This window comes from Streptopelia decaocto (genome assembly GCF_964273445.1).
Source record: "Streptopelia decaocto genome assembly, chromosome: 14".
NCBI classification, from domain to species: Eukaryota; Metazoa; Chordata; class Aves; order Columbiformes; family Columbidae; genus Streptopelia; species Streptopelia decaocto.
Genome location: NC_138669.1, coordinates 4,247,357 through 4,257,219, shown reverse-complemented (window position 1 = coordinate 4,257,219; position 9,863 = coordinate 4,247,357). Strand labels below are relative to the sequence as shown.

At 47.0% G+C, this 9,863-nt stretch overlaps 1 protein-coding gene across 2 annotated transcripts in view; it reads right to left on the bottom strand.

Moving 5' to 3' along the window:
• Positions 1 to 1,500: 1,500 nt before the first annotated feature.
• Positions 1,501 to 9,863, bottom strand: part of TOP1 (DNA topoisomerase I) — a 64,530-nt gene continuing 56,167 nt past the window's right edge. For both annotated transcript variants that reach the window (XM_082065506.1, XM_082065507.1), the window contains 8 exons: positions 9,044 to 9,187; positions 7,749 to 7,934; positions 6,703 to 6,771; positions 5,956 to 6,070; positions 5,298 to 5,425; positions 4,158 to 4,252; positions 3,257 to 3,406; positions 1,501 to 2,911 (listed from right to left, as the gene is read on the bottom strand). In XM_082065506.1, coding sequence (XP_081921632.1) covers positions 2,809 to 2,911; positions 3,257 to 3,406; positions 4,158 to 4,252; positions 5,298 to 5,425; positions 5,956 to 6,070; positions 6,703 to 6,771; positions 7,749 to 7,934; positions 9,044 to 9,187 — 990 coding nt within the window. In that variant the 3' untranslated portion in view covers positions 1,501 to 2,808. The remainder of the gene's footprint in view (positions 2,912 to 3,256; positions 3,407 to 4,157; positions 4,253 to 5,297; positions 5,426 to 5,955; positions 6,071 to 6,702; positions 6,772 to 7,748; positions 7,935 to 9,043; positions 9,188 to 9,863) is intronic.

Here is a 9,863-nt window from a genome sequence, read left to right as displayed (position 1 = left end):
CCAAATTCACCTGGTTTCAATTTCCAACCCTGAACACTGGAAGACTTCAAGGGGGACGGGGCTGCGTCCAGCAGGGTTTGCAGCCTCCCCTTGGCCGACGGGCCCTCTCCGTGATGCACAAGATCCAGTTTAAACCTAAATTTTGCCCCCTCTGCTGGTCATGTCACTGCTGCCTCAGTTTCCCTCGCTGCTGAACACAAGCCCTGTTGTGGGCAGGAAGGCCGCACCAGGGCGGCGGCACAGTGGAGAAGCACATTTCCCTGCTAAGCAGCAAAGAGTACGGGGATTTAATGTGGCCAGGTCTGAACGTGGGGAGGGAAGGCTGTATAAATAGAAAGGATATTTTTACAGGCTGCATTGTTCCAGGCACAGGCAGGTCGGGAGCAAAATGAGCCCCTTTCCCTCTCTGCTGGCATTTTTTCTGCTGCACCTTGGAAAGGCCCCAGAGAGTAAACGGTAACTCCTGCCAAACTAAAAGTTTTTGCAGCCACAACAAAGCGCCTGGCAATATCTGAGCGGGCGGTGGGGAGCAGGGAGCCTGGCGGTGCCCCTCGCTCCCTCAGCTCACCTCACATTTCGCCAAAGCGACAGGCTCCGCTTTCAAGGGACCCCACATACAGATGCAGAGCCACCTTCCCGATGTCTCCGCTAACTCACAATCCAGGGAATCTTGCCCCGGCATCTGCAGCCACCCCTCAGGCGCCTGCCCCGTGAGCTGCACGTGGACGGGGCTCCAGCAGGGAACAAGCAGTTTCTTGGGAAAAGGGAACAAAATACCTTCACGCTGGGGTTGGGAACAGGAACCCAGCAACTGTGCATCCAAATTGCTTGGAGGGTCGGGCTGCTGATACTTAAACACATTTTATTCCAGGCAGTTTCCCCTGGGGGTGCACAAACCAGCAGCACAGTGCCACACGGGGAGCACAGATGGGGGATCTGGGAACCAGGCGAGCGGATGGACCACCCCGAGCCCAGCATCAACGTGAGCTCACGAGCAAGCAGCAGGACGGCAGGACAGCCTGGCCAGCAACCCGTGCACCTACCAGGGCTCCAGACACCCCACACCGCGATGCTGTGGGACCAGCTGCCTGGCTACGTGACCATACGGACCTACCACAGACCACAGAGCCACCACAACTCACCACAGACAAGCAGCGGTGACAGTCACCCAAAGCATTAAGGCAACACAGCAGCTGTGGAAAAGAGTTATCCCTTCCAAGAGCCAGCCAAGGCCACGTGCTTTGTTTCACATCCCCGGCATTGTATTGAACCCACCTGCTCTTAACTCACCCCTGATGAAGACACAACTTCTGGGTCAATCCCAACCCACCTGGTCCTCGCCACAGCCTCAGTGTCCTCTGTGCAGCCCCGTTCCCACCAGAAAAGCTGGAGCATCACACCAGAAAAGCTGGAGCATCTCACGATGGAGCAGAAACACCAGGTCCACCAGCTCCCCAGCCCCGCGGGGCCTGAGGTGACAGAACACACCGAACGCCAACGCTCCGTTAAGTTGTAGGAATTTATTTTAAATAACCTACAGTTGATTAAAAGGGAATTCATGATAAAAATAGAAGATACTTGTTGAGGAAAGGCTGCAGGAAATGGTCTTCGCACACACACTACGCTAACAATGCCTCTAAAACTAATGATTATAGCAAAAAAAGGTTTCACATTAAAATTCTGCTTTTTAATTTTTTAAAATTTTTTTACACAATTACAAAAGAAAAAAATAAAAGCCCTAAAATCTTGATTATTTTCCTTTTTGGACCGATGCTCATTTCCCTCGAAATTTATTGACCTGTGAAACTTCTTTTTACACAATAAAATCTTTCAAGTAAAAGAGGGGAGTGGGGCTTAGAAAAAAAGGTGGGTGGGGAAGGTCAAACAGTCTGACAAACCTAAAAAGTGGGTATTTTTGAAGTGTACAGAACGTGTTCAGAACAAAGGGCGATGGGAATGTCATTGGTTGCCAATTTCGCTTGTCCTCAAATCCCACACACGTCTCCCCATCACACGGCCTCCTCGCCCCAAATCTACGCGATCTTTAAGATCAAGAAGGAAAACAAAAAAAACCTGTTTAAATATTTTAAAATAATTAAAAGAAAGAAAAATTCACATTTAAAAAAGGAACACTCAAGTCAGGAGGCCGATTTCCCATCGCGCTTTGCTCTGAACAAACACGTTGGATATTTGTAATTCATGTTCCAATGTTCCAAGTGACAAATTAAAAAATACTTGGGTATTTCCATGACTATAGTGACAGCTGTAACAGGTGCGTTGGGCTTCTTACATTTTGTTTATTTGTTAAATTCTGAAATGGGGCGGGAGGGGGAGGGGAAGGGCAGGGGTTAAGGAGTCCGTTTTCTATTAAAATATAGAAGTTATTGCAAAACCCTAACTGTAAAAACGCACCAATATAATTGGATTTTGTATACAGTAGCTAAAGATTCCCACGCTCTCAGTGTGATGGTGAATTTGCCTGGCGGAAGGTTGACAAATCCCCCATCCACTTGCCCTGCCTCAAGAGAAAAAACACACAAACCAGACAGCTAGAATTTGGATCTCTGAAACATTTTTAAATAAGTTGTCCATAGGACAACTGGCTCAGCTCCTTTAGGATATTTCCAGGTTATGCTTTCTGCAAGATGTTGGCTGTTTTATCTGATGCTCACTTGCCCCTTTCCTCCCCCTTCCCCAGCATCCAAGGACAAGTAAGGCTCACAGTTTATCAATCTCCCTAAAAACCAGGCTACTCCCCTTTTTTTTTTTTTATGTTTTTCCCATAAAATTCAGCTCATTAAAAACAGGTTAAAACTCATAGTCTTCCTCTGCCATGTCGATAGCCCAGGCAAATTTCTCTCGTTGGGTTTTGTTATAAATCTTCTCTATAGGAATTCCCCACTTCTTGCACCTGCAGAAGAGGAGACGCTGTTAGAATCACAGCACAAGCACTCGGCCCCTCGCTGCACAGAACCGTTCTGCTCCGCGACAAAATGCGTCACCCAGCCCACAACAACCGGCCTCCCAGTGCCAGACCTGCAGGTTCTCCCACCCATCACCTCCCAGCACTGGGCTGATGTCACACTTGCCTCAAGAGCCTCTTTTTATAAACCATTTTAGATATAAGGGAAGGCCACAGAGGTCCTTGGCAGCACAGGGGCACTGGTCTCAGCCACAGCCCTTGGTTGCTAACTGGGGGGGACAAAACAGAAGGGATGTGGTGGTTCCTTTCAGCACCCCCCAGGCAAATGCTTACCAAGCAACAGAGATCCTGGGATCCAGATAGTTGAGTTTGGAGGTGCCCAAAGCGATCTGCTTGTTCTCCTCCCTATCTGTAGCCTGAACCTCCAGCTTCATCAGTTGCTCTTCAATCCTTTGCACTGCTTTCTTCTTGCTCTCCACCGTCCTGGGGTGGGGAAAAACAAAATTTAAAAAAAATCAAAGTGTTTCATTCCTAATGCCCTGCAAGGCTTGAGATGGCAGCACTGTGGGAACCCAAAGGGACTGCCCAAGGTAAGCAATGCCACCAGCCACAAAGGGCAGCTGCGTCAGCACAGATGGTGACACAAACCACTCAGCACATGCAATTACAAACTGACATTTTCAAAGAGGCAGAGCAAAAATCTTCAGCAGCAGTTTTGTTTTAAAGGGTTGGAAGCAACAGCCTGAACTCTACTGATGCTACACCCACTTTCAAACCAGCCCATTTATGCCCCTGCAACAGTCACGCTGTGACTCTGCTGTCAGAGCACCCCTGCGGCTGCTCTGCAGGGCCCACACAGAGCCTGGGTACATCGGCTGCAATGGAGCACAACGCAGAAATGTGCATGTGCAATTGTGTAACTCCTGGCTCCCCATGCATGGACAGGCTGGATCCACTGCTCTGCCTGGTCCTGGGCACCTGGGTGGCTGAGCACTGGCTGGGGCTTGGCTCGGAGGGCTGAGGGACACGGTGGGGACAAATGTTGGCGACCACATCAGGAACTGCAGTGTCAGACCACCCTCTGGGCCTCAACTTGAAGGCCATTCCTTCATGCACAGAATAAAGAGAGGACAAGAAAGCCTGAGGAAGTCTTCCCAGATCACAGGCTGGGGAAGAGAATACAGGGTGAAGGACCCATTTGGAGAATGGCACAGTCCAGTAACACCAGCCTTACTTTTTAGACTTCTCATCCCTCCGGACCTTGGCATCAGCTTTGGCGCTTTTCAGTTCTCTCCTGGCATCAGCTAACTGCTCCTTCTTGGCATCGATCTAGGAGAGGCAAAACCAGACAGCAGCACTGTGAACAAGCTGCTGACAAGTGGCAGTCAACACTGGGCAGCACGACCCAGGGTGGGACTTTGTGACCACGTTGAGAATCTACCAGTGGTCAGACTCACTTCTGCAGAACAATTAGGCCACTGGCCTCTCAGTTTGCTGCAAAGCCTAGTGTGGTGAAATATTCCCCTCAGGAAACAGGACCCCACTCATTTCCAAAGACAAAGTGGTGCTGGGAGTTTTCTCACACAGCTACGACCAAGCAGGTGAAGGAACTGGCTTGGTCTGGGAGCGGCTGACAGCCCCTCCAGGCAGCTTGTCTGCCTCCACTGTATCAGTTCTTCCTTCAAATCCTACAGACTGAACGCTGTTAAGGCTTCAGGCAGTTCTTCTCCAGTAAGTTTAGGATTCAGGGAGATTTAGTGTTTTGCAGCCCCTGTTCAACCATTGCCCTTAAACATCCCGCAGGCTCTCAGGTCTTGGGTGAAGCCAGCCATGTTAGGTGTTACAGAAGCAGGGGACACTGCAGTGCCAAACCAGAAGTCTTTATTGTGAAGGTTATTCTAAAGCCAGACCAGGAACAGACCTAACCCCTTTGGACCTCATGGCCTTCACCAGAAACAATCTGCAAAGGAAGAGGTCAAGTCAGAGGGGCATAATGTACCATGTACACAGCCTGCACTGACAGTGGCCTGGGATTCACCCAACACAAGTGGATGCCCACTCTGGATTCTTTACGGGACACAAATCAAAGCTAGACTGCTGCTCTGAAGCTGTAGTGGCAGCAGAACACATAGCTATGGGATGAAGACAGCTAAAAAGGGTCTGGTCTTGGTCGTTACAAATAAAAGATGACTCAGACTGAAAGGTGTCCATTTCAGCTCACTACTCCTCTCCAAGCAGGCCCATCCCCGAGGCAGCACTAACTCACTCCTGACAGGGAAAAGCAGGTTCTGCTTCCATTTTAGCCCAAGTGAAATGAAACATGACTCCTGTAGAGCCCTGCCCCAACCCAAGAGCTGGGCAGGGGTAGGGGTACCTTGGTCTGCAGGTTCATCATGGACTTCTCGAAGGTCTTCGGTGGAGCCCTCTGGTGGTTACACAAAATGGCAACCGCTCTGTTGGCACGGTTATAGGAAAGGATCTTCGCTGGGATGTTGTCATCCGCTGCAAAGCACAAGACAGTGGTGAACAAGAAGGTTCTCCAGGACCACTGTCCCACCAACTCTGCAAGCTGGGTCACTGCAGAGCTGACCTTCCCCTCTGACGGGCCAGTCCCAACACTTCACCCAAATTACAGTCCTAACAGCCTGACCACTTCCACCCTGGGCCCTAACTCTTTCCGGGACTGTTTCTTCGACAGCAACAAAGACACCATCTGTCACTGAGAGGAGATGAAGCAGGACCATACCATTTCACAATTAACAGAAAGCAAGTCAGATATTTGGTGAAGGACAGGCATAAACTAGCAGACACACCTTGGTGTGCTCCCCAGTCAGTGCTGGGCTGCTCAACTACCCCAAAACACTGCCTGACAGCAAATTTTTGGTGAGACCTCAGCTGTCTGGCATTTGCACTAGGAACACTGCAACGAGGAAGTTGTGTGCAGATAAAAGACTTGTGGCTAAGCCAAGAAAGCCAGGTCTGTACTGGAGGATGTGATCTGTTCCCCTCAGAGTTTCACGGACAAGACTTACGATTAGTGAGCTCCTTGAGCTGCTGCTGTAGCGTGATGGAGGCATTGTAAGTACGGAATACCTTGGCTGTCAGTCCCTCCATAAGGTCTTGAAGATGTTTATTTAAGATACTGGTCTAAGGAATCAGAAAGGAGACAGCAATTAGCACTGGAATTGACCATAGCATTTGTGAAATCTTTGGACATGCTGCTGTTGAAGTCACACAGCTCACAGCTGAACACCAGTGTACTCAGACCAGACCACAACAGAAGGGCCACAACATTACTGAAACCACAGGAAAAGTGAACAAAGAACCAACAAGTATCAGATTGGGATCAAGTACCACAAGTGGCCAAAAAAAAGTTGTCTTCAATGTGGAGGTTCTGGTTCCCACCAGGTAGAAATATGCCTGTCCCGTCCCAGGGAAGGTGCCCGAACCACCACAGTGCTCCCATAGAGCCAAATATGCAGATGCAGATGGCAACTGAAAAATCTGTCACCTCACACAATCATCTTCCCTGAACTCTGACAAAACCTCCCCAAGTCAGAGCCAGCCAGGCTCACCAGGACCAAAGCCCATCGCTTCGGGAACCTGCAGGTACAGTGGACAATACCAGATTGAGACAGACTCTTCCTGCTTTTAGGCTGCTCAGCAATAAAGTTGCCACTGAAACCATTTCTGGAACAGAGCAACTGTCATTGCCCGGTGCAGAGTGAGCCTGTTTGTGGTCCTCTACTACCATTGCTCACCACTGACTACGTGCTTACATTGAGGCGGTCAAAGAGGTCGTCCTCAGGCTGCTTGTTCTCCATGAACAGCTGAAGATTCTTGAACACCTGCAGGAAAAGAAAATGGGTAACTTTGAGTACGCAGACTAGACAGCACTAGATAGCAGTAATACATAAGAAAGCAATGCTGCCAAGGAGCTACTTCAACTGTTTTCAGGCAACGGTGACAATGCTGGATGTTACTTCCCAGCAGGCAAAGACCCATCTCTCAATACAACACTTGCGGTGACAGTTCCTCCCAGCAACAAGAGTTCTGAGCATTCAGTGCCCTTTATTCTCATCCTTTAGATCAAGATTGCAGGAGAGCCAATTCTGCTCTGGCTTAGCTGTCTAACAGAGAAAGAGACTCCAAAGTTACCACCTTGCCCTTACTCTCCATCACTACGCCAGCCAAAGAGACCCCTGAGCCCCCCTGCTGAAAACCAGCCCTTCTCATTGCTGCACTGGATGCTTCTTACAGTTCCATCCCCAACAAGTCTCACTGGGGTAGGGAGAATAACAAAAGCATCTTTGATTATTTACAGAGACCACAAATCCCAGCTCTGTGTGCTCCAAATCCCCAGTTACCACCTTCCCAACAACACACATTTTTCTTCTATAGACACCTAATATACAAAGATTTCTAGTTTTACAATAATCAGTTCCCTATTGGAAGCAGTGGAGACATCAAGAGATACCAACACCAATACATTTAAACAGGAAAAATGTTTTCTTCAAACAAGGGAATAAGAATTCGAGCACATGCTCGTTTCTATAGCAGTTGTATTTTTTTGGGTTGTTTGTCTGGCTTTCTTTGGTTATTTTGTTCCTCAAGAGGCCAACATTTATTGCGGGTTGTTGTTGCCATCACCACAGTACTTTACATGCAGTGTCTGCACTGCCAATAAAAGGGAAGAATATTAACTGACTTATTTTCTGGCTGGGCATCTGACCAGTGAGAAAGCACCCTGTTATTGCCACCAAAACTGTGCTGACCACATTTTTGTGCAGTTCAGTCTGTGTATGTATTTGTGGAGCTGCCTCACCCTCTTCTCAACAGGGACTTTGTTGTAGTATCGGATGGAATCTTTTCCGAGGAAGTCGAACTCAACCACGTATTCCTGGCCGTCCAGTTCAGGATGCAGCTTGATATGTTCTACTCTCAGGGAGCAGCAGCCCACGGTGTCAGCTGTCTCTCCTTCTTCTTTTTCATTACCAGCTCTCAGGGCTAGCTACATTTATATCAAGACAAGAGAGGTAAACATTTCAAACCATCCCAGTAATGTATAGATGGTGGAAACTTTCAGACAGTGGCCTAGAAGCAACACCATCCACAGGAGAAGAGAAAGGGAGAAAATGAACTTGAGTGGATAAAATTGACACTTCAAAGTTCTAATAAAAACAGTCTTAAGTTCTCTTTGAATCTGTTTTAAATAACTTTAAACTAATGTCACAAATCTATCCGTCTTTTTTAAAGCAAGATGCTTTAGCAGCTTTCATGAGTAATGAAAATCCATTTCAAAACATCTGATTTTTGTTTAAGTCAAAGTGACTTCCACGTGAATTCAACCTGATATAAAATCATAAAGTTTAGTTGTTCATCTTCTATGATCCTACCTCTTCACTGCATGCTAAAGAAATACACTTTAAATCATGTAGGACACTTGGAGTTATATAAATAATCAAAAGGCTACATACATATGGTTGAATAAAAAACATGTTTTAACAGTAGTGACTAAACCAAATTCTTATTTTTGAAGAAAACCCTTCGGGGTTCATATGAAACCACAATTATTCAAATCAAACTTCCTTGGTTTACATCAAAGCATTCTGAACAAAATCTGTTAATTCAGTTGGTCAAGATACCGTATACTAGCAGGACAACAGCTCTGAGTGCTGGTTTTAAGTAGCTTTAAATGCATCAATACGACTGCAGTTTTCTTTACGCCGTAGTAAAAAAAAATTAGCATAATTATAAAACCTCATGACTGTGACCTCAAACTAAAGAGGTGACAAACCAGCAGAAACTCCCAGCAGGAAAACTGAAACAGCTGGAAACAAAAGGCTCATACAAACTTCCCAGCAATCTAACCAGGCAATTCCGCAAGCAGGCTGTGAATTCTGCCCCAACTCAAACAATGCTGCCTGAAATAGCCATGCTCAGTACAATAGTTTATTGCTCTAGATTCCAGGTAATGGGAAGGAAAAGGAGACCAGGAAGTCTCAGGGTACCTTAATAACTGGGCTCAATTCTGCTTTAGGAAGAGAAATACAGTATATTGCTGAGAACTCGCAGCAGGACAGGAGAGGTGAGAGGAGCGTGCCGGGGAACGAGCCTTACTTTATCAATGAAGTACAGCGCCACAGCCCTCTGCCGTACTTTCATCTCTTTGGATTTCCAGTCTTCTCGATACTGATTTCGGATTTTATCTACGCACTTCTTCAACCTCCGAGCGGTCTCGTACTTCTGCCAGTCCTTCTCACCCTGCAGAGGAAGTTGCGATGGAGTCAGCGTGGGAACACCAAAAAAGGACCGGTTCAAATCTGCATCTCAAGGCTTTGCAAGTCTGTGTGTGGCAAATGCTCTCGCTGTACAAAAGCACTGAGATTTTGCTGCTGAACAGCTCAGTTTCAAACTATGCTGCCACGCAGCTGTAGGTAATTCAGATTTCCATGATATTAAACGCTTCCACGGAAGCAACTATAAAGACACAAAAGACATTATGTCTTCTGTGCTTCTCAACATATAAATGGTTTCCTCTGCTTTATTCAGACGACACTTATGCTCTCTCAGCTGTGTAATTAAACACCCATAAAACGTAAAAGCAACATCAACAGTTCATCATCATTATTATATATTCAAGCCATGGCAAAGAGAGGGCACAAATGCACAAGGAACAGAGATTTTTCCCTATACTTGTAAGACAAAGCCCTTGTTTCCAATCCAGGAAAACATCTCTTAAAAAAAGATACTTCATGAGAAGAACTTGAATTCTACCCTGAAAATGAAGGCTACTTATTTTTCAACAGGTTTGTTATTGCTTTCATGGAATTGATCTGTGATTTGCTTGCACACCAGGGTTTGTTTCTCTTCAGTCATGAGCTCCTTAGCAGCCTTCTCAGCCAGGAGCCTGCCCATGATTTTAATTTTACAATTGACT